General features: G+C 48.9%; 1 protein-coding gene across 3 annotated transcripts in view; it reads right to left on the bottom strand.

The window, feature by feature from the left end:
• The window catches only part of ZFHX3 (zinc finger homeobox 3), a 255767-nt gene that overhangs the window by 163844 nt on the left and 66919 nt on the right, over positions 1–25004 (bottom strand). For all 3 annotated transcript variants that reach the window (XM_089903269.1, XM_089903270.1, XM_022583310.3), the window contains exon 2: positions 1550–4281. In XM_089903269.1, coding sequence (XP_089759395.1) covers positions 1550–4235 — 2686 coding nt within the window. In that variant the 5' untranslated portion in view covers positions 4236–4281. The remainder of the gene's footprint in view (positions 1–1549; positions 4282–25004) is intronic.

The raw sequence follows: 25004 nt of genomic DNA, 5'->3' as shown, positions 1-25004 counted from the left end.
AGGAAGGGTATCCTGTTTCATTCAGGACATCACTGCTGGTCTCAAGAGGTTAGCAGGATCAGGGAATGAAGACCAGGCAGTGCGTGTCCGAGGCACACGTAGTTGGGGCAGGAGGGGCCCAACCATCACACTGGTCCTCACGAAACTGGTTTGTACATTTTCTTGCTGTAGAAGCTCTCCCCCAGAAATGGTCATGATTCTTTGTACATAAAGAGTCATGGCTTCTGCAGCAAGACGGATGGACCTAGAGACTGTCATACTGAGTGAAGTAAGTCAGACACAGAAAGACAAATATCATATGGTATCGCCTATATGTGGAATCTAAGGAAAAGGTACAAATGAACTTATTTACAAAACAGAAGTAGAGTCACGGATATAGACAACAAACTTACGGTTACCAGGGGGTGCGGGGGTGGGGGGGGGTAGGAAGGGATAAACTGGGAGATTGCGATTGACGTATACACACTACTATATATAAAATAGGTAACTAATAAAGACCTAGTATATAGCACAGGAAGCTCTACTCAATACTCTGTCAACGGGAAAAGAATCTTAAAAAAAAAAAAGTGAACAAGTGTACAACTGATTCACTTTGCTGTACGCCTGAAACTAACACAACACTGTAAATCAACTATACTCCAATAAAAAACATTTTTAAAAATTAAACAGAAATAAAGTCACGGCTTTTGGCATTCAAATCCCACCCTCTTGGTCCCGTTCTAGCTCTATTAAGCCAATGGTAAAACGGCCAACCCATGTCTTCTAACATGGAGCCATGTTCTCCATGGCAACAAAGGCTCCGTTAACCGGGATCTGATATTAAAACTGGGCTTTCTTTAATTTACAATTTTAGAATTTAGTCATCTCTCATCTATCACACCACTCCTCACAGTGCCCCAGGGTCATCTAATTCCCAACTATACTGATCACTGGCAACTCATGCAAAGTAAGAAAGAGAAAGAACCCGTCTCTTTCATCGAGGTCCTGGTGAAAACACTGGAGAGCTCTGAGAAACATATCTGGGTGGCTCCCAGTCAGCTCGGAACCAGCCTTGGCTTATTTAAATAAGGCACACTACGGTTTCCAGTTCCTCTTCCGGAGACGACTGTCCCTATTTAAAACTCCAGCTACCGTTTCCTGTACATTTCGATAAATATTTAATGGAACCCCAAAGTTTAGGCAATTTTTCAAATCGAGAAAGGGACAGAGAAAGGGGGAATGGGAACAGAAGGGAAAGTTGACCCGAAGCCAAAAACTAGAGGAAACACTTAAATTTTAATCCCGGCCCATGGAGCCGGAGTGTAACCATGTCCCCGTTGAACGCAAACCATCTTCCACAGGCTCACACAGAGTTCAAGGGATTCTTGAGGAAGAGACGTGAGGGCTGGACGCTCAAGCTGAGCACAAAACAACTCTCAAGAAAATAAAGATCCCCCAGATCCACAGGACTCGACAGAATCCACCAAGTCAACACGATCTCGGCCCACTCGCAGCTTCCCCCGCTTTAACTCCCATCCTCGGAACAGACACACACGGAGTCAAGCCTCACCTAGAGCGGGCGTCACGGCGGCCACGGGCCCGGCGGGATCCAGCTGGAATCCGCCCATCACGAACTGGGCGTCCGGGGCCGCGCTGTCCACCTTCAGGCCGGGCAGGCCCATGTTCTGGGCCAGGTAGTACTGGTAGAGCTCGGCCTCGGCGGCCGCGGGCAGGCCGAGCCCCAGGTGGCGGCTGTGCTGCATCTGGGTCACGTTCTGCTGCAGCAGCACCATGTTGTGCATGTGCTTCTCGCTCGTCATGTGGATGCGGAGGTTCCTGGCCACGCTGGTCTCGTAATCGCACACCTCGCACCGCCAGGTGGGTTTGGCTTTCGGTTTGGTGGGCGAGGGGGCCCCGCAGGAGCTGCTGATGCTGGCGGCGGCAGCGGCGGCGGCCGCGTGGCTGAAGACCTGCTCGGCCCCCCCGTTCTGCAGGCTCTGCATGTTGTTCAGGTGCTTGTCGGACTGCATGTGAATGCTGAGGTTGCCTTTGGTGGTCGTGGAGTAGTTACACACCTCGCAGCGGAAGGGCTTGTAACCACACGTGTAGCTCTCGCCTCGGGCCAGCCGAGGGTGGGGCTGCCCGCTCTTGCAGTAGACGCAGGAGCCCCCCGGCTCCGGGTGCTTCTCCTTCATGTGCGCCTCCAGCGTCTGCTGGTACTTGTAGTGCCAGTTGCACTTGGGGCACTTGAGTGTCTTGCACGAGTTGCGAGAATGCATCATAGTCATGTGGCCGCCCAGCGAGCGCGAGGAACCCAGGACCGTGTCGCATTTGGGGCACTCCACGCCACTCCCCGAGGGGCACTCCCCCACCCCAAGCTCGCAGAGGGAGCCAGCATGCTGGTGATGGGGGACGAAGCCCCCATCGTCCCCCTCTGTGCTTTCATTTGGTTCTGGTGCTGTGGCATTGTCTTTATTGGCACTTTCATCGGCAAAGTCCAGCCTCCTGCCGCCCTCTGCCACGTTGGCCCTGACGCCCTCACCGTTAAAGCTTAAACGATTCCTCCTGTTCGCACCATCAAAGACAACAAAGGAAGAAGCGGAATTAGAACTAGTAGAAGCTGCGCCCCTCGACAGGGTCTGGAGCACAGTAGGCATTAAGGGGGAGTTAGAAATGCTTTGGTTTGAGAGAGCAAGGTCCTTTTTGCTGCCACTACCTGCTGCGGCCCCAGACTCCCCGGGGGGCCTGTCCTCCAGCTCCTCGTCCAACTCGCTTGGAAAGAGCCCTTTGCAGCCCTCGTCCTCGTCGTCCTCGTCGTCCTCGTCGTCTTCCTCGTCCTCCACCTCCTCCTCGTCCTCGTCCTCCTCCTCTTCGGCCTCCTCCTCGGCCAGCTCCGCCTTCTCGGAGAAGCAATCCGGATCGCCCACTTCTTGCTTCTCTCCTTCTGCTGCCCCAGAGTCCTTGCCCTCTGAGGATTTGGTAGGACTGGAGGCCAGAGGCCCCAGGGGGACTGAGGTAATGGGGGTCTTCAGGACCGAGCTGGTGAGCCCGCCAAGGTTCAAGAGGGCGCCGGGGGTCAAGATACCAGCCTGGGGCTGCTCGGGGCCGGCGGCAGGGCCGGCTGGGAGAGCCTCCTCCCCTTCCATTCGAATGCCACTAAATTTACCATAAAAACTGTGTCCGGGGCCTATGAGGTTAGCGGTGGAAACTAAAGGGAGTTGAAAGTTTTTGTTTTTTGGTTCCAGAAAACTTACAAGGGGTTCCTTGTCTTTGCCGATCCCTTGGATGATAGCGGAGATGTTCTTGTTGCTAAGAAGTTTCCGCTCATCTTCACTCAGGGTCATTCGATGGTCGTGCACTGCATGGGTCACAAACGAACGGACGTACCCGAAGGAGAGTTTGCACAAGAAACACATCAGGATGGGCTTCCTCTTGCCATAGAGCACGAAGCCATCGAATCTGGACAGGTCCACATTGTTGGGAACATCTTTGGATACGCAGGAGCTCTTGGCAGAGCCGTCACTGTTCAGGTAATCCTTGTTGCTTTTGTGTCGCACGTCAAACACGCGGAAGCTGTGCAGGACGGGGCTGAGCCCCGTCAGGGCTGAGGTATTCGGGAAAGCCTGGTCTGGGCCCTCAAACCATTTCCCGAAGGATGAGGCTATGTGGAAAGTGTTGATGATCTGTGGGTAGACGGGCGCAGCGCAGGAAGGGTCCCCCGGCTTGCCCGCCGAGGCGGGGAGAGAGTTCAGGAAGAGCGACGGGAGGGGCCCGCTGCCGCCCGCACCCACGGCCCCGCCCGCGGTCAGCTGGCTCAGGCTCTCGACGATGTACGCCGAGCCGTCCGGCTGGTACACGATCTCCCCGGCCAGGTTCTCCACGTCACTCTCCTCGTCCCCCTCCTCACTGCTGTCGCTCCCGCTCTCCTCCCTCAGGGGCGGCGGGGGGCGCGCGCCGGGGCAGTGATGCTCCATGTAGGTCTGGAGGCTGGCGAAGGAGGCCAAGCACTCGTTGCAGCTGACCTCCTTGCCGGCGGGCTCGGCAGCGGGCCCGGCCGGGGCGGTGCTCTCCGCGAGGCGCTCATTGAAGGGGGCCCTCAGGCCGTCCAGGGGCCCGTGGTTCTCGCTTGTGGACTGCTCCATGCTACTGGGTTTGTCGGGGAGGTGGGTGCTGTTGAGTTCAGTCCATTGCTGGTGCTGAGGGATACCGCACCCATTGTCCTTCCCCGAGACGACAGGCGAGTCACAGCCTTCCATGGTAAGGCCTGCGTGGAGCTTTCATTGCACCCAGTACGGATCGGACCTGAAGGGCGGAGGCAAGGGGGAGAGGAGGGAGAGAGGGGGAAGAGAGAGAGAAAGGAAAGAGGTTAGGAGGGCCGAGGCTAAGGTCCCACACAGAGCGCTCTAACAGGCTTCTGTCCACACCCACAACAGAGACCGCAGGGCAGTGGGGACCCCGGCCGTCGCCCCACCCCGTCGAGGCGCAGAGGGTGGGCAGCACCCCTGGGTGTCACAGCCAGGTTGCGTGGCAGAAGCGGGGGTGGAGGTGCGGGGAAAGGGGCATCAGGAGAATCCCTCTTCGTCTTCAGACTGTTGGCAGCTCTACCCCTGGAGACCGGTTCGAATCTGGGTTCTTTGCAAGCACAGCGTCAGAGTCGGGGCCGGGCGATGAGCCACAGGGGAGGAGGAGGACAGCGTCAACTCGCCAGGCCCCGCCGAGGACACAGAACAGCGGCCCCGCCGCACGCAGATGGCAGCACAAAGCCACGCCGGCTGCCCGCACTGTCTGGGGGCCAGGGGGACGCCGGGGACGGACAGACAGGAGGAGGAAGACTTTGCAGCCCTCGAGGAAGAATCATGAACCTGGGAGAGGATACGCCATTTGATTTAGAGGCGAAGTTGTGCCGTCGCTCTTACCCGATTTCTAGTTTGAGAAGTTCACGGAAAAGTGTTGAGGACTACAGGGCTCGAGGGCAAGTGTGCAGGCCTGGACAAGCTCTGCGAAGCCCCCAAAAGGGCCCACGGCTGCATTCATCCTCTCCGAGCCTGGGAAACATCGTCCCATTTTACAAGCAGTAAAACTGAGGGCCTAAATCTAAAAACGAGGCCAGTGCCATCCGGGCGCTGAGAAAGGCGATCTCCCAATTCCCATCCCCTCCCTACAACCCACGGAACACCCTTGCTTGTGACTCAGCTGGTTTCAGACTCAAAATACGTAGGTGCAAAACGTGAGCTTGATGTTTCTAAGAAGAACCGCCCCGACTCTCAACAGGCCGACTTCCCCGCCAGCGGAGAGGATCTCGCCCTGCCTGGATGAGCCCGTTCACCACTGGCTGGGCGGTTTCTGCTGTCAAGGATCTTCGCGGCGAGCCGAGATGGCAGCTGGGCTCCGCCAGCCCCCGTTCCACACCTGCCTCTTAGTTATTAGTCGCTACCCAAAGCAGCTGTCCTTCAGCCCTGGGGCTTTTCCGTTTCCGACTCCAAAGTGCCACTAAGCTGAATTTGCCCTCTGAGACCTCGCGTCCCTGGGGAGGGAGACATCAGATCACCCGCCACCGCTCTGCTCCTGTGGCAACATCACAGGAGTATTTCTTCCATCCGGCCCCGCTCCAACAGGCAACTCAGCGCCTCGCAGGGCCCTGAGCATTTGCTGCAAATCCCAGGCCACCCTCCCGCCACACCTCCTTCCAGGAGAACACTTGGCTGCTTCTCCACCCACCATCTCATTCACACACAGTGGATGAAGGTTTTGGCTGGGTTTGGTCTCCCTCCCCACCAATCCCCATCTTCCCACTCTTTTTTCATTGCTTGATTCTCGACTGCACAGTGAGCGAATAGCTCCCCCTCGGGAAAAGGCGGGGAAGGCAGGTTTACCAGAAGTCTCAGGAGAAATAACTTTCTGGAAGGACGTGTCACATTTATTTTGTTTAAAACACACAAACACACACCACCTCTCAGCATATAACCTCAAACTCCATTACAACAAGGTTCCGTGTGCCTGAGAAAAGACGTCTTGACTTTAAACAAAGATAACCACACCAAACCAAACAGCAAGTGCAATGAGACTTCCTCGCAAGGCCCAGCTGGGATACAGGTGAGAATCCAGGGTGGCTCTTCCTAAGGACGCACATAATTGGCTGGATGACATCTGATTGACAGCTCAGGCCAAAAAGGTTGGCAGGCCTGAAGGGGCGGGAGGGTTAACAGCCCGATAGTAAAATCAATGTCATAAATGCTTGGTAAGTTACAGGAACATGTGGGAAGGGGAGGCCACCATTGATAAAGGGGAACAGCTTTGATGCTTCACCAGGGACTTGTGTATCGACAGCAAAGCCAATCTCCTCTCCAGCCTGGACTGGGCTAAGAAACCTGCAAGCATTTACCAATTAATTGGTGGGCTTTTCTTGCTCTGCTCTCTTCTTCTTCCTCCTCCACAAATCATCCAGCTAAGGGACTGGGACTTCTAAAAACTCACCTAACTTTGTTTTCTATTCCTCAGCAAAAGGTGTCAAGAAAAGATGACCTTATAGGCAAAGACAGATGCGCCCGTCGTGGTGACGCTAGCCCCATGAGAGGGGACACACAGGGGACCACTCATTTGCAGGGGCAACAGCCCACTGAGATGCTGGTGGGAAAGAAGGATCCCACTCTGGACCTCAGGCACCAGTTCTGGGCTTCCTTTCAATGCTTGCTGGCCAGGGCAATCAGAAGCTCTTACAACTCTGCTAAGTCACGTGTGGTTCAGGGCCAGTGAGCTCACCCAGTGAGCCTGTGAGAAGCGCAGACTCTCAGATCAGAATCTGCATTTTTAATACAAATGCCCAGGGGATGTGCATTATTAAAGCTTGAGTGAGACACTCTCTGTTTTACAACATCTTCACCAGACCACCAGCTCCTCCATGCCTGGGGCCTGCACTGCTAGGTAACCAGGCAGGGTCAGTCTTGGGCTCACCCACCAGTCCCTGGCAAGCGCAGGGATGGGGGTGGACAACAGGGGACCAGAGCACAGAGATGAAGAAATCTCTTAGCCCTGCCCCATCCTTCAGCTCCAGAACCTCAGGCCCTCTCCCACTCTCCTGCCCGGCCGGCAGCTCCTTTCACTCTGTTTATCAGCTAGTCAATAAGAAAAAGATAGTTCTTACTTAAGGAGGCAGAAGTCAACTCAGCAGGTCGATCGGCACTCTGTCTGTAAACACGGTTTCCCGTAAAATCAATGATCTTCAGTTACGGACGGCAGCCTGGGAATCCAGCGGGTCCCGGTGCTCTCACAGCCCCCATACGTGCGGCTCTGCCCGCCCCCCCCACACTCCTCCAGTACCTCCAGGGCCAGCACACACAGCACAAACCCTCAACCCCTCCTGCAGCCTGCTTCCCTCCAGCCATTTACACCCCAAAATCCCCTTTAAACACAGACGTGCTCTACTCATGACCACCAGTGCTGTGCTCAGTAAGGGTATTTTGTGTGTGTGGTTTTAAGAATTCAGTTAGATTTCAACTGAGCACACCTCTCCAGTAAGAGAGTTAAAGGGAAGATACGGGAGGGATCTAGCCTCGCGCTCTCTGCTGAGCGCCTCCCTCTGCCCTGTGAGAAGGCATCTTGCACAGAAAAGTTCTAACATCTTCATCGGGAGCCCCCTGCTCTTGCTTCTCTCACAAGTTACAGCTTCCTCGGAACCTATCTGTAAAGCCCCTGCATCTTTGCCAATATCGGTCTTTATTTTTCAAAGGTGGTTTAAAATTATAAAACTCCACCCTGTTATACTGGGCGCCACGCCCCCCCCCATCTCGCTCTTTCAACTGAGAAGATGTGATGTGACAGCTTTATCCCATTCCCTTAAGGAGACAGAACCAGGCTCCACGCAACAGTTACAGGGAAGCTGGGGTGGGAGGTGCAGTTACTTGGAAGGGGAGGGGGCTCCACTGATGCGCCAGCTCCTGGAGAATTAAACATGAACGGTCGCACTCTGTAATTTTAAATTGTTAATTAGCACAGGGTTAATTAGGCGGTCCTTTCACAAGAGGCAGTTTGGCAGAAAACCAAGAAAGGAAACAAAGGGGAAGAAAAAAACAAAGAGAGAGCAGAGACAGCGAGAAACTGTTGCCCGCCCCCCCCCCTTGTGAATAACCCATGCAGCATCGCCAGAGAGAAGCCAACTGGAGGGCTCCCGGGGACTCCCTAGTCGGCTGGAGGGGGATTCGATGAGCACCGCGATTTGGCAGTGGGTATCAAAAGCCTCAAAAATGCACATGCCCTTTGACTCAGCAATTCCCCCATTCCAGGAAACAATCCAAGATATGCAAAGAGATATAAGATTATTCATCACAGTGTTCATAACAGAAAAAAAAAAGATGGAAATAATGTGGCGAAACAAGGTACTCTCTAAATAAATTACAGTGCATGGCGTTCCATAGGATGTTAAAAAATGGCATTTTTAAAAGAAACTAGTTACGGGCGTGGGAAAATGATCACACAGGACGCTGAGTGAACAAAGCCTATACAGGTCTGCATATGGAAATACATGAGATTTCTATCAAAAAATTTTACAACGGTAATTGCTAGGGGATGAGGTTATGGGCTACTTCATTTCCTCCTTCGCGCCTTTATTTCCCAAGGCTTTTTAAAATGAAAATCATCTTAAGGGAAGTCATCACTTCCTGTGTGTGGCATCATGGTAAGGCCTGTGGGTTCAACGCCACCTCAATGCTCATAACATTCCATGAGATGGGTGCTATTTTTTTTTAATTTTTTTTTGATGTGGACCATTGTTAGCCTTTATGGAATTTGTTACAATATTGCTTCTGTTTTATGTTTTGGCTTTTTGGCTGTGAGGCATGTGGGATCTTAGCTCCCCGACCAGGGATTGAACCTGCACCCCCTGCACTGGAAAGTGAAGTCTTAACCACTGGACCACCAGAGAAGTCCTGAGTGAGATGGGCGCTATTTTTATCCCCATTTTGAAGAAGGGAAAACTGAGGTTGCTCAAGTTATGCAGCCTAAATGACAAAACCGTAGTCTGGCTGTGGAGTCTGTGTGCTTTGCCACTCTACTGTGTTTTTCTGTAGTGTCTGTCTCTAAAGGAGAACTTCAGAACATCGGACATTTACATTCAATCTTTAGGTACCAGGGACTGTTCTAAGATCATGGGCTATCAGGACTGCTATGTAATGGAACACTGCCAGTTCATACACACGCCCTTTTTTTTTTTTTTTTGCTTGGGAGTGGCGGGGGAGGAGAGTTCAAAATGGACTCTCTTACTTGGATATCTTCATACAGGAGAGAAGGGGATAAAAGTTCTTTGCTGTTGCAAAGAACTGTACGGTAGGCCCATTATCCTGACTTCTTTTAAGAAAAAAAAAAGGCAGATTCCAGAAACTATAAATCTAGAAATGTATTCATTCATTCATACATTAACTGAACATTTACTGCACACCTATTATGTGCCTGATGCTAGAGAATCAACAATAGACAGGTCTCAGCTTACATTCTTGTGGGGAAAAGACTGCAAACAAATGAATACAATGTTAAATGTGAAAAAGCACTCAGAAGTAATATAAAACAAGAGAAGGGGAAGGAGTGATGTGTATCATCATTTTGGATAAAGTAAATATAAATATATATATTAAATTTAAAAGGATATGTTATAGATTATATACTGCAAGTTCCTCACAGTTTGAGAACAGAGTCGACAGTTGCTGAATAGCATCTGGGGAGAAAAAAGTCCTGAGGAATTAGCAATTAGCTATAGGTTCAGTAAGAAAATTCACATAAAATAAACTGAAAAGCAGCTTCACTTAGATTCAATGATCTGAGAAATGCAGTAGAGGGTACTTTTTGATTTTAATAACGTATCCCAAAGTTTATCATTTCTTTGTATCTAGGGTAGCAAAATGTCTTATGAAGTCTGACTGATTTTAAAACTGGAGGATGCCGTTACCTAAAGTACCCACTCAGGGAATTCCCTGGTAGTCCAGTGATTAAGACTCTGCGCTCCCACTACAGGGGACACGAGGTTCGATCCCTGGTTGGGGTAAGATGCTGCATGCCACGCAGTGTGGGGGGGTGGGGGATATACAGTACCCACTCAAAGGTCAATGTGCCTGGGGACATGCCTTAATTCCTGCCTTATCCCTGGTTCCCCTCACTTAAATCAACAACCTGAGGGGCAGACAAGACCAAGCACATACACCAATTTGCAAAGTAAATAAAGTCGAGAGGACTAACTAATATGCTAATTAGTGGAATCAGGACTTAAAAAAAAAATCTCGGTAAGTTGGAACAACAGGCTGAAACGAACAAGAAGAAATTCTGAAAGGATAAATAGGAAGCCTTGTATTTCAGTTCAGGCAAGCAGTAAAACCAAGAGAGAAAGGAAGAGACTGGGATTAACAGTAGTTCATGCAAAGAAACCCTGGAGGTGTTACTTCACTACAAATTCAGTGGCAGCCCAAAGCTGACATGGTGACCAAAGACATAAATGTGGCCTCTGGGCTACAGGGGGGTACCTCTACCTGTTCCAACTCAGCAGGATCACAGCCCCATCATTTTCTCTGCCTGCATGAAGAATGTTATGAGCCACATGGGGAAATCTCGTTAAGAGGGGTACTGACAACTGAATCGTGTCTTGACCACGTGAATCGTGGCTTGACCACGATCAGCTCAAGAGCAAAGAAAAGAGAGGTCCCCATTGCAGGGCAAGACAACTACCCTAACCCATGCGAAGGCCCGCCTGCCACGTACGCTGAGGATTAGTCCCGAGTCTTCTACTTAGCTTCAGGGTTTAACTAGGAGTAATGAGGGGGAATTTATTAAAAATTAAGAGTTCAACTCAATATAAATGAAAATCTTTCTCTAGATTATCAAAGCTCCCAATGGAATGTGGACTCTGGTTTCATGAATGGAGAAAAAAGACATTTTGCCATGGCCCGAGGTTCCATCAGGCAGCCTCTTGGGTCCTTTGAAATGTGAAGATTCTATTCATTCCAAGTGATCCATCGGCTTGCTCAGTCAGCTTTATCAGCTTTAACCTCCTCCTCTGTGATCCCATAGTGTTTTGCATATGGCGACACATTGCAACTCTGGGGTTATCGCACTGCTGTAATTATATGTTGACTGGTCTGTTTCTGCCACTAGGCTGAAAGCAGCTTGAGAGTAGGTTCCATGTCTCATTCATCTCTGTACTGTCCACATCCAAGATGTAATAGATGCTTAAAAAAACCATGGGGAAAATTAAGGCATTAGGAGAAATGATAACACTTTGAGAGGGAAAAAAAAAAAGATGATCCCTGTACACATTCTTTCTTTTCCTCTTAGCTGAAGAAGTGTGTGGTGTAACATTCTCCTCTAAATAGAACCAGGTCTCCTTGTAGGACTGGCTGGTTCTTGGGCTGGGGCAGGGAGGGTGCAGGATGAGCGTGGAGCATCTTTCTGAGCCAGAACATAAGAAAGTGCTCTAAGAATGAAGAGAGTGCGACCAAAGAACCCAGGAGCAGGTTGCAGGGGCTCTCACTGCCTGAACCTTGGACAATTTGAGCAAGAAAGTTACATGAGGGTAAAGAACTATAACCCAATATATAACATAAGAATCCATGATTCCATACTTTTCTAAATTAAAAAAAAAGTGGGAGAAGGGAGAGTTCTTGCTTAGGGTGGAAATCCAACTAACAAATGCAGAGGGAATTACGGATTTAGAAAAACACCATTTGGTAACCATCATCATAATAACCCACTCAGGAAAGAATCGATGGACACTAAAACTGGTGGATGAAAGTTTGAGTAGTTACAGAATATTTACACAGTCTCAAAGTATCTCCCCACAAGACACTTATTAACTACAGAAGAAGAAACAGTGACTTTACAGTGGAGAAACCTGGCAGACATCACCTTCCTTCACCATGTGATCAAAGCTAGGATCACCAGGAATGAGACAAATAGCCACCCTGTGCCTCCTGAGAGGATACACTGAGAGTACAACACCCCTTCCCTGACATGTCTGCCAGAAATGCAAAACCTGAGTCTAATCATGGAGGGGGCATCAGGCAAATCCAAGCTGGGGACAGTCTACAAAATGTCCTAGGCTCCTACTGAGCCCGCATGCCACGACTGCTGAAGCCCGCGCGCCTAGAGCCCGTGCTCTGCAACAAGGGAAGTCAACGCAATGAGAAGCACGAAGAGTAGCCCCCGCTCGCCACAACTAGAGAAAGCCCGCGCGCAGCACCAAAGACCCAACGCAGCCATAAATAAATATATAAATAAAAATAGATCTATTCAAAAAACATGTCCTAGGCTCTTCAGAAATGTCAGTCAGGAGGCAGAAAGACAGATTAAAGGGGACTAAAGAGACGTGACCAATGAACATAACACAGAATCTGGGTTCTCTTTCCCTATAAAGGGTACAATTGGGACAACTTGCAAAATCTGATAAAGATCTGTAGATTGGGTAATAGTAGTAGATGAATGTTCATTTCCTAATTTTGATAACTGCAGTATGGTTATATAAGAGAATATCTTTGTTTTTAAGACACAGACACTGATACATTTAGAGGTGAAGGGGCATGATGTCTTGATTTTCCAACTGCTTAGAAAAAGAAGTGTGAGAGTGTGTGTCTGTACAGACCTGCATAAATACAAACCGAACTTAGAAAATGCTAACTTGGGTGGGGGGTCTGGAGGAAAGGTATGTTAGAATTCTTTGTCCTATTATTATAACTTTCTTGTACATCTGAAATTATATCAAAAGAAAAAGAAAAAAGAAATTGTCCAGTGCAGGAATACTACATGTTGAACCTCCCAAAATACTTATGAACAGCCAACCCAGCCCGATTCCCTATCCTTGTCTTCATTTGAAATCCATTCCTGGCACAGCTTCATGAAAGGAGGGAGGCTGCGAGGCTGGACGGGGAGGTGCAGACAGACAGACAGAGAAAACTGGTCTTCCCTTCCTTCAGCCGAGAGGTCCTAGATAGAGCCCCCTGGTTGGAGGAGACAAACGGCCATTCTAAGCCAGGCGGAATTTCAAGTAACACACACTGTAAGATATTTCCTAAGACACCCATGACCCTGATTCAGGACAGATTTCCCTAACTTGGTGAAAAGCAATTCTAAATATAATGGCAGGGGCAGCCACCACAGAAAAGAACCCCAGCAACCTACAGAGGGTGGGCTTTGCTTAACCTAGACTAAAACACATTAGCGAAATACACAACAATGAATAAACTATCCCCTTGGCCTCAAAAAAAAAAAAAAAAAAAAGCCAAGGGCAACCTAGATTCTGAGATAAGTAGAAACCTCATTCAAGGGGCAAAGAAATAATACCCTCATCTGTTTAGCTTGGAAGCCACTGAAGAACCACATCTAATTCCATTCTGTGCTTTATACAATAACTGTATTTGTATATTGCTGCCGCGTATAAGTCAGTAAGTGTTAAACCATAAATAGGTGAGATTCCATCCTCTTGGTAGCAATTTCCCAGTAGCCTTAAGAATTATTCTGTTACTATGGCGAGGTCAGAAAACACACACATGCTGGAACAGGTCTCTTGTGTTGCAGGAGGACCACTGCCCGGAAGGCCCAGAGAATTGTCCAGGCCCTGGGCTTCGTGTTTGCTAATAAGTGCATCTGTGCTCTTTCCAGCGTGAACATAAATCAGCCTGGAAGTGAAAACTGCTAGCTCAGTCCATTCTGCAGGGAATCCACAACTACCGTGATTATGCTGGCTCCAGTGGACTCGTGGAGGGGAAGAGGAGGGAGTCGTGAGATCAGAAGCAGAGCCAGGTCTAGGAGCCCAGGCTGTGGGTGTTGGGAGGGATGAGCTGGTATTTAGGGGAAGAGAATTCGTTACTATACACATGGACACACTCACAGTTCAAAAACAACCAAACCCATGAATACAGTAATAAAAAGTGAAATGACTCAGCTATTACTTAATTCTCTGCATTTTTCTTAAAAAAAAAAAAAAAAGGATTTGGGGCAGTTTAATCAGCTATCCCAACACTTAGGTACTACTTCAGTGTCTACTCTGAGACCTCTCTACCATATCCAGAGGACTGCAGGCCAGCATCCTTTGTCCATCTCTGGCCTGAATGGTTCTCTCCTGACCTGGATTTATGCACCATAACACATGGATCCCCACCCCCCTCCCAGATGTGAAGCAGCCCCTCCTTCAACTGCCCCTCCTACCTGACAGGTGCGTACCTCAGCCCCTCCATCCTCGCCCATCCCTCAGTGCTTTCCCCGCTGAACTGGATACCTTCCCCCACTGAGTGTACTACTTCAGTGCCTTCTCCTGCCAGCACCCAAAACTTTTCATCTCTGATTTCCTAAAAATCCCTCTTAAAAGATCCCATTTCTGATCTCTCTGTTTTTCCTACTGCGCTGTGGAGCAAAAGCTAGGAAATGATGTAAAATGTACCATCTGGCCCGTTACAGCTTCATTCTGGCATCTCATGATGTTAGACTTATTTTAAATAATTTCTTCTTACTAAAGGAGTGTGAACTCGGTATTTTAAAAATTGGGGGGTATGTGCAGAAAAGCTCAATAGCTGAAATTAAAATCACCTATAATCCCACCAGCCAGAGAGCCACTGGGAGGTAGAAAATTTTTAGGTTTTTTTCTTCTATGTATCGATAGTTAACACATCTTTACCAACCTCAGATCACACTGCTCCTTAAGTGGACTGCCCCTTTAACTTAATTTAGGCATTAAACTGTTCCCATGTCATGAAACATTCTTCGTAAGTTAGAATTAATGGGTGCATACGTACTGCATCCTGTGGACATAGCATAATTTCACTAAGCTCTATTACTGGACGTTTAGGTAATCCCTAATATTTTGCTGTTAACGCTGCAATAAACTCTCATAAATCTTTGTGCATATATAATAACACAATAATAAAAATAAGTAGCAGCTCTATTACTACCCTCTTAGTAGGGCCAGGCATGGTACTAAGCACTTTTTAAATAGACATCATTTCATCTGATCGTTCAACAGCCCACTTTACAGATGAGGAAATTGAGGGTTAGAGGGTTAAATACCTTACCCAAGTCACATACTAGCTAAGTCAGCCTTTGAAAGCAGGTAAGCCTTCCTTCCTACTTTAAAACCTAGGCTTTCACCCATAACATTCCATCTCTATTTCCTTAGGATGTATTTCTGGAAGTGTAACTGCTGGCTCAAAAGCTAGGAATATTTCAGGCTCCCCGGCATAGGCCAAATTGGCCCTCTAGGAAAGCCTTTCCAACTCATGCTCATTGGCACACGAGCCTCAATTTTCCTGCACCCTCATCAATAGTGGGTATTATTTTGTTAAAAAAAAAAAAGTAAATTTGGCAGGCAAGAAACGGCATCTCATTTTAACATACATTTTTTGCTAGTAAGAGAGAACCCATCTGCAGATCCTTATTGGCAATTTCTATTTCTTTTGTTAATTGCCTGCTACTTCTGCAGCAGGGGTGTGTTGCCCCTTCCATGATGGTTAATAAGAGGGCTTCATAGGGTTTTACTGGCCAACCCTCCCACTCGACTGGCCACCGTATTCCACTCCCGCACGAGCTCCTGAATGGAAGCCTGACCACTCACACCGCCAGGCACACAGTGCTGCTCCGTCCTTCCCTTGGATCTCAACTCCTTTAAGCGAGTGGACTGTGCCCACGGCTTCACTTCCCTGACTCTAATCTTCTAAAGCCAGCTCCGTGTGCGTAGCGGGAGCTAGACCGCCTCACATCAACAGTTCTCAAGCTTTGCTGTGCAGCGCACCCGGCCACAGAGCTGAGCGAAGATACACACAGACACCGGGCCCCATCCCAGAACACAGGCTCAGGCTCTCTGGAGGGGGCGCTGGACACTGCTTCGGGGGGTCAGAAGGCCCCATGCCTCCAAGATTCGGCCCTCTCTCCGAGGTCACCAATGCCCTTCTTGGGGTAACCAATAGTTGCTCCGCTTTTCCTCTCATACTCCTCAATCTCCCCTGCATTCAAAACTGCTGACTGTCCCCTTGAAATCTTCTCCCTCCTTCACTTCTCTGACATGGTTTTCTGGCTCTCCTCCTACCTCTCCAACCTCTACCCTGCCTGCGCCTCTTCCCATCCCTTCAGCCCTCCATGGATGCACTTTTCCAGTTATTTGATAAAATTCCCTATTACATTAACCCACAGAAGTCTCTCCTCTCTGTTCTATAGTATTGAACCACCATCATTCTTTCTTCCCCCCTGGCTCTCTGCTCTTATCTCTGTACCTCAACTACCTTAACTACTTCTGTGGTTTCAATTACTGAAATTATGAGTTGACTCCCAAAACAAAAATTTCCATTCCTGACTTATCGCTTGCATATGCATCTCATACTTTCAGCAGACCACAAGATGTCTGCAAGCGGCTAGCCTTCCATCACTCCACACTCAGCGTGGCTCGACATGTCCAAGTGGAACCGCCCCTCACTGAACGCCCTGGGCTCCCCAGGTGGAACTCTCGGTACCATCTCTGATTCCAGAAAACAGAAAGGGAAGATCACTCCAGCCTTCCCGCTGTCATATTCGCCCAGTGCCTGTCCCATGCAAGACACAGCTGATGCGCATATTCAAACCGATGCTCTCCAGACTGGTCTTAAAACAGTCTAAAATCGACCACCACGCTATGAATCAATCAGCTCTCTCACTTCCCCGACGGCGCCGTCTCCTCCCCATCATCACATTCTCGCCTCTGTTTCTGCAGCCCCAGGCCCCGTGGACGTTCTCTCTCTTCCTCAACGTTTATCCAAACCTTGGACGTCCTTTAAGAAGCACAAGCTCCAGTTCCACGCAGGCAACAGACGCCCCTCCTGTCACTCAAACCCACAAAACTCTCTCCTCTCTGAGCTCCGACAGTAATCACCACCACACTGACACTAAAACACTCCCTCCTTGCTTCAGCTTGGTTACTTTTACCTCTACAAATGGACGATAAGCTGCTTGAAGGCAAACATCTGCTTGTAATTCTGTTCATCTCCTAGCCCACCGCTAAGCATGTAGGATGGATAAAACACTTGATGGAGTTTTAACTTAATTAACACACGATTAGCTTGATTAGAAAGCGCACTCTCTCTTTCTAGGATACATCTTAAACAACATCAGTGGGAGCGTGTTGATCTGAACGTTACATATAATTGATCACCGAAGACCCATTCATCCTAATTCTGAGGCTCAGGTACGACACCTGAGTATCTCAGTATTTTGTGATTTATTATTTCCTATTCCAAATATCCGAAAGCCCTAAAGTCTACAGAGGCGGCCCTCGTTCCAGCCACCTTAAATAGTCAACGAAACAGAAATCCAAGAAGCCAAGCAAGTCCCTAAATATGATTCTGGGTTTCAAGGGGAGAGTGAGGGGAATCAGGTATGGACAAGGTTTCTGCCTCACGGAAAGAGCTATCAGCGCTAGGCTCACTACGGTAAGAGGTTCTTATGAAGTAGTTCTTGGTCAGCAGAACATTTAATTTGAATTAGCAGGAGAAGCTGCGGGGGTTCAAGCTGCACAGACCCAAGAGAAACTCAGCTGAGCAAATTCTTTGTTTGCACTTGCTATTTCCAGGATGCAGGGAGAAGCAGCCACGGGCCTCAAGCTTTCTTTTGTATAGATCTGATCTAGGCGAGAACAAATGAATAACCTGTTAGCTGCTTTTCTCTGGTCCTGTGGCAGCACCTGGGAAACCCCATCCAACCTTCCCAGATAGAGGAACTCCTGCTCTCCGCTAACTCTGCCACCTGTCGTTCAGGGATGATCGGGAAACCTGGGAAGGGTGAGGGGAGAGGTGGCCTTGGGGAAGGACAGTCTCCCTCAGCGCGCATCTCCAAAATGACTCTCTGAGAAAGGAGTGTGTTTTCCTCCCGGCCGGAAGAACGCCACATGGCGGGCTCGCCATCAGCAGCGCACTCTGGCACAAGGCTCCGGAGTTGGCACCATGACAAGACAAACAAGGGTTGCCCTTCGAAGGCAATTACTGGGGCAACACACACACACACGCACACACACACACGCACGCACGCACGCACACACACACACAGCCTCTCACCAGTGCAGGCACAGCGAGGTCTTCAGATCTTCCCTGGCTCGTTAGCATAAACAGCTTCTCAAGCAGCAGGGAGCAACAGGCACCACTAAATAAAGCGGGAATGGAGGCTGTGCTGCCCAGCCGTTGGCAAGTGCACCAAGGGGGATGGAGAGCCAGCGCGCGGGGTCTTCCCCAGGCCCCAGGAAGGGGGCACCCTGGCTGACACCTTCTAGGTGCTGTGCAGCCAGCATCTCCCTAGCTCCCTAGTTGGAAAGTACACTGTAGATGGCAATTCCATCACAGAATTTCCTCCTCAACAGCTTCATTTTACTCAACTGAAGGTCTGAGAAGCACACTTCCTATTGGGTAGTCCTTAAATCCTAGAGGCCTAAGGAGTTATTTTACATTTCAGTTCCCTTCCTCATGACAAAGTGGAACAGCAGTCATGGTGACCGTGGAGGACTTCAAGACAGACTAAAGAGGGTACAGATCCTGTTCGCCCTCTGAGTGTGTTTGAAGGACTTCCAAATTCCAAAGCTTAAAAAGCCAACTAGGTGTTGGGTGGGTGGGTGTGCGGGTTGCAGATGCGCCGGGAGGGAAACTTAATTACGTGTCCTACTCTTCACAGTCCCTTCTCCATCCCGCGTGGCAACTAGGAAGCCAATCCTTTGCACCGTTACTTTTAATCAAGAAAAACAGGTTGAGACATATTTACCACTGGCCACTTCAAAGAGTGGCCCTGGGAATTAGGCAAAACGACAAAGGAAAAATTCTTCTTCAAGTGCAAGGATCCAAGCGTTTGCACTTCCTCAACCCTCCAGAAGCCACCCGAAGAACCAAGTGACTGAGGGTAACAAAGACACCCTCACAGACTCAGCACAAATGGCCCAGGTGGTCTTTCTCCTCTTGCTGCTCCAAATGCTGCTTTGGGGTCCATAGCTGCTGTGAGGAGCCACCAAGGCCACGTTAAATAGGACTTGAATTAATTATGCTTGAAAGTCTCTTATCCAAGCACTGCTAAGACCGAACAACTGAGTCTGGGAATGAGTGTGGTTACATATTTTTCCTTAATGGCTTCCTGAACACCCTGGTTAGGTCTGATCCCTGGGGCGGGGGGGGGGGGGGGGGAATTGCCAGTTCAAGTCATAAAAAGTGATCAATGTAGATCAAGACCCTGTGCTAAGTGTCTAAGATCAGAGAAGAGAAACCTATCGGTGCAAACACACAAACATCATTTTCACACAAAATGAAAAATGCACGTTAACATCAAGAACTTCAGCTTACTTCTGAAGTGGCACCCTCTCTCCTCTCACCCCTACAGTTCGGCTCTTCCCACCAAAGCTTCCAGGCCGCAGCCCTAATCCTGGACAGCGCCAGAACGAGAGCAAGCTGGCGGAAACTGTTTCTGCCGCTCCGAAAGATCGCAGCGTTAAGCCACGCTGAGATTGGGGGAATCCAACCTGGCCGGTTAACGGGGCCAATTTCTTCGGCCACAATAATAAAGAGGCTACTAGGGTTCCGGCCCCATTGCTCTTAGCTTTAAATTCCTGTGAATCATTCTTAGCCAAAACCTCACTGGCTGCTCTAATGATTTTTATCCATTCACACAACAGATGTTCATTGAGTGCCTACAATATACACAGCATCCCTCCTATCAATACAGACTCCTACTAGCTTGCTCTCATTAGAGTTCAGACACGCAAAATAAGAACCTGGACGGCGGCGACCATCCAGGGCAGGGTGCTAGCAGGGAGAGACGCAGAACTTCACGTGCTCCTGAATTCACGGTATCAACACAGTTATCCAGGTTACCACTCCCCCCGTTCCAGAGCCTTCCTGCTCTAAGGCCAGAATCTGTCCTTCTATTAATCAGATGTGGCCATTGAGGACCTCGGATGTCCACTGCATTTAGAAACATGGCTCAACTACTGCAACGCATGGTTTGGCGAGTTGTGCCACTACCCTGAGCCCCTATGGTGCTGGGGACACCACAGTGCTCACACCTGGGTCCACCCCTACCACGACCCCCAGCCGTGCTCATCGCTCTCAAGGGTCTCACCTTCAACCTGCGTGGGAGTCAGTGGTCCATGTTTGAGATGGACCATTTCCTGATGGCTCAGGATGAAGGTATGCTGTCCCCCAAATAACTTATGAAAAAATGCCAGAACCACTGAACCGGCCTTCACCTAAGCATTTCTTCTTCTTGGACGTTGTCAAGTTGACAAGACACGGTGCGATTTCACTTCTACTGGCTCCTCTCAGGTGATCCAACAGGTTCCCTCATCCTCACCCGCCCTGAGCATCCCCCACCCTGGTGTCTCTGGCCTCAGTTCCTCTTTAGGCTGGAGCCAGTGACCTGAGAGGCTCCGCACACACACACACACACACACAGAAGTAGCCGAATGTTTCAGAGGCAGCGTTCACCCTCCCCCAGCCCTATCCGGAGGTGCTGGAGCGGGCCTGTCCCCACACTCCAGCTTCCACACAACCAAACATCACCCTCCGACAGAGCCTCGTGTTCACGACATGGTCCTGAAAGTTCCAGGGAATAACGCAGGGGCGGGGGGTGGGGGTCTGGTTCTTAATGGGCTGATAATTGAAGCCTAAAGTCTAGGAATTAAAATGAACCAGCTTTGAGAAGCCTGTTTACCAACTTTAACTCGGCTTCGAGTTGTCCCCCCGCAACCATGTGGTTTCCTATCACAGGTCAGTGGAAGAAGCTGAAATTTCTGTATTTCCTTTGGTGTCTGTCTTGGGTGGGGTGGGTGGGGAGAGAGAAAAGCAAAAGCCACCCTCATGTGTGCCCATCACAGAGCAATTCTACTGACCTCACACAAAGGGCAGGGAAAACCTGCGCACAGTTTTAAACCATCCCCACCCGAAGGGTCGGGGAGAGAGTTCAGGGCAAGGAGGGAAAAAGAAGGGAGAAGAAAAAGACCGGGAATTTTCCTTTTCTTTTTTTTTTTTAAAGGGAATCTTTCCTAAACATTCACTCGCCAGCCCTTCTGCCTCCGGGATGGAAAGTGTTACTCAGCTGCAAGGCCTCTTGCTAATTGTGGGTTTTTATTTTTATTTCCTATTACCCTCTCGCACGCCTGATGAGATTATTTTACCGGAACTGACACAGCTGGAAGCAGCAGGCATACGTGGAGCCTCTGAGGAGGTGATGCAATTTCATTTTCATTGATCAGGAATCAGCAGGGCAGTAAGTGATGGGAAATTCCATTAGAAGAAAACTTGCAAGCCATGAGCCTCAACTTCCTCGCCACACCCAGGAGCCCCCAGGGGTCTTGCCTTCCTCTGGACTAGGTCTGCACAGAGCAGAGGCTCGGAAGCGCCCTCCTCCACGTGGGAATGAAAGCATCAAGGCCGCGCTACTGGCCCGAGAGGGTGTCTGGCTGGGAGAGGAACGCCGGCAGGACTCCTTCAACCAACAAGGGCACCGCAGTTCTCTGCGGATGAGAGAGAAGTCATCCAGGGACCCAGAAGAGGAGCCCTCAAAACCACGCCCCACAGCCCCTCAAAACCAATACTTAACGGCTCCCTTTCCAAGTGTCACAAACAAGGAAAGAGGAGGCCACTAGCAATCGTTGTAAATATGTCTCCCAACCACTCGTAGAGATGCTCCTGAAGGCACTTACCATGTATTTATTGAGCACCTACTGTGTGCCAGGGGCTCAACAAGCACAGACTCAGATCCTCCCGTAATGCTGCTGGAGGAACATCCTTCTCTCTCCTGGACAATCAAGGAAGCAGAGGTCCTGGGAGGTAAGGGACCAACGACTTACTGAGGGTTAGCACAGCCTCCCTGACGGCAAAGGCAGGCTGCGTGAGAGCCAGCGAGAGAACTCGCCCACTCACGCGTGAGCCTCAGGATGAAGCACATCTGATTGCCTAGCCTGCTTTTCTCCAGGTAGAGCAGACGACTGACTGATACATCCACCTCTGTCACCCTACACATCTCAACAACAGCGATCCTTGCGTCCAAGGCTGGAACCAGAGGTGAACTCTTCAGAATGCGTAGAATGGCTACTGTTTTAGCAGTTAACACCCCCTCCCCCAACTGTTTGCCCAGCAAATACTGCTTCACTCACCAAGGGAAAAAAATAGCAAGGGGCTACTCAAAAAGACAAGTTCTACCGAAAAACAAAAACAAAACAATCATCAGCCCGGCGGCTCACCAGACCTCCTCCTTTGGCCATTCTGCCGTATAAAATGTGAATCAGAGAAGGACCAGGCCACACTCACAAGATTAATACTGTTCCAAACAACCGTCCACCACTAAAATGGGAAAAAAAATGGAAATGCGTAAGTGAGGACAACATGTCAAATCAAAATCTATCAGTAGGTTTTTATTGAGCACCTAAGCTGTGGCTCTACAAAGCAGAGACTACATAAGACAGGGACCCTGGGTGAATGAGCTTGCAGAGAGGTCAGAGTCACATGAGAATACCCAGCACACATTTATTCACACTGCTTACAAGAATATACAATACAACATGATAGCATAAATTGAGGCCAGGGCAAGAGAAGAAACAAAAAACAACAGTGGAGGAAACTTTGAGCCAAAAATGAAGCTTAAAATGCATACAATAATAACCAACACACTGAGCCATAAATGTGGCTCTAAGCTTTCTGAAAGTCCAGAAGGAAAACATAATAGCCTTGTTTAAGGTACACTATTCACAATGTCCAAGAGAAAAAGAACAACAAGCCCATCGCTCAGGATTATTTAGCATCAACAATTTCTCAATTACAAAAATTGGGATAAGGACTAGGTAGCAAGCAGAACCTTCGAGGAGGTCATAATAAGGAGGCTTCGGCTTCAGGTCATTCAGTCTCACTGCCTCTCCCCACCCCCCCACCCCGGTACGCAGGCCTCTCACTGCCGTGGCCTCTCCCTCTGCGGAGCACAGGCTCCGGACGCGCAGGCTCAGCAGCCATGGCTCACGGGCCCAGCCGCTCCGCGGCACGTGGGATCCTCCCGGACCGGGGCACGAACCCGTGTCCCCTGCATCGGCAGGCGGACTCTCAAAACCACTGCGCCACCAGGGAAGCCCCTCACTGCCTCTTTTGATGGACAAGAATAATGACCCCAGAGAGTGCTGGTGGTTTATCCAAGGTCAGATAGCTGGTCAGTGGCAGACCTAGAAATAGGACCTGGGTATCTTCACACCACACTGACAGTGCCCCTTTCTACCACACGTAGCTACTCCCCAACATCCTTCAAAATCCATGGGCTGGTTTTGGGGGCACACGTGGAGGCTACAGTTGGGGGCGAGGGGGCCGAATTACACTAAGAGACCTAAGAACCAAACACCTAAATGTACTAGGTAGACCTCATTTGTTAGACCATTCTAACAAGCCAACTGTAAAAAGCCATTCTGGGGACAATCAGGTAAGTCTGAACAGCAATTTGGGATTTGACGATGTTAAGAATGTGTTAATTTTGTTACGTTGACATAATATTATCACCTAAGAAAATAATGAAGCATCATGATATCTTTCACTAGCTCTAAAATCAAAGCCAATGAACAAAAAGATTAAACAAATCCAACAAAAAGTGAATTGCTGTCAAGTCTAAGTGATGGGGTTCATCATATTATTTTGTTTATGTAATACACTTTTTTTTTTTCTTTCAAAAAAGGAAGTTCTGTCTTTACCCAGTTCAGGAGCACCTTCTGAAAAAAGAACTGCACTGGCTGGAGCCAAGCGTCTCAGCCTCGAGTTGACACATTCATGGCAAGCTGAGCCTTTTTTCAAGGAAATAGGAATTGTTCTTTCTTTAGAAGAGCTAAAGGACTTCCAAAGAAGTACTTTAGGCCCCAACTCCCTCTGAATCTTGTTCAAAACTCACCATTTGCTGACCCCACCCTTACTCCTACCCTTAGAAGGTACGAGGCACCATCCTGCCACTAATACACGAAGAGATGATATGCATCATGCTCTGGGCACAGTCCCTGACACGTTTATACATGGCAACTATCACTATCATTACTGGGCAAAAATGAGCCCAACGTGACAGCCTAAGATTACATAAGAGCTTGATTTAGAGCATGGAGTCAAACTCTGATTAAGAAAAACACATCCACTGATAAGTTAAAAGCCTCCACTGGTTGATTTAGCGGGTTAAAAAGTAATTTTAAACACTTCCAGTGAATTTACTCCCTGGCGATGTTTACCAACCATTGTTTTTGAGCTCATTGTCTTTCATCTCAGTATGAATGTTTTATATAAGTCACCTTAATTGCTTTGTAAAGTCTGAACTGAGCTGGTTCCCACTGGGATGGCTCTCTTGCGCTCATCTTCAAGGAGGATGACCCAATGATAAGTGGGCTTCTTGCAAAATGTGGGCCCACACACATCCATCACCATGCTACAGCTTCCTGGGAAGTACTCTTTGCAAAGAACTTTTTCATAGTAGCATTAGCATTTAACGCAGAAAATAGTCACACCCAGCACCAACTTCCCCAGGAACAAGTAACAATGCTTCTTTGATTTATATGGTGGTTTATACATTTTCAAACACTCTTATATTCATTTCTCATTTGACCACCAACAATCCTGTCTTGTTAAGTGGACAGACTAGGAACCATAATTCAGATGTTACAGGCTTAAAAAGATTCTAGAACATTAGAGCAACTACTATGAGTCATTCTTTCCCAAGGTCACCAGCTGGTTAGTAGCAAATCAGGAACCAGGATCCATTCTCCAGTTTCTACTCCAGTGTTCTTTTCTCTATGAAGACATCACTTCCTGAAAAAGAACCGTCTTTCCAAACCCTTCAGAGATCACATTTCATCTTCTAAATGAGAAAAAAATCTGAGTACACCAAACACCCAAAAAAAGATATTTCACTGCTCTGCTCACATCTAAAAAGCAGAGTTATAAATAATACCAAATACTGGGTCGCTCCACACAGCCAAGAACCTTGATGCAAGGCATTAAGTCTTAAAATTTTACACAGAATGTGACTCCCTCTAAAACATTCTCTACCACATAGACAAT

The sequence above is a fragment of the Delphinapterus leucas genome, chromosome 20, assembly GCF_059928025.1.
Source record: "Delphinapterus leucas isolate spDelLeu-1000000601 "Yukka" chromosome 20, BTC_Dleu_Yukka2, whole genome shotgun sequence".
Taxonomy (NCBI): domain Eukaryota; kingdom Metazoa; phylum Chordata; class Mammalia; order Artiodactyla; family Monodontidae; genus Delphinapterus; species Delphinapterus leucas.
The sequence above is the reverse complement of the archived record's forward strand: the minus strand, read 5'-3'. Positions and strand labels throughout refer to the sequence as shown.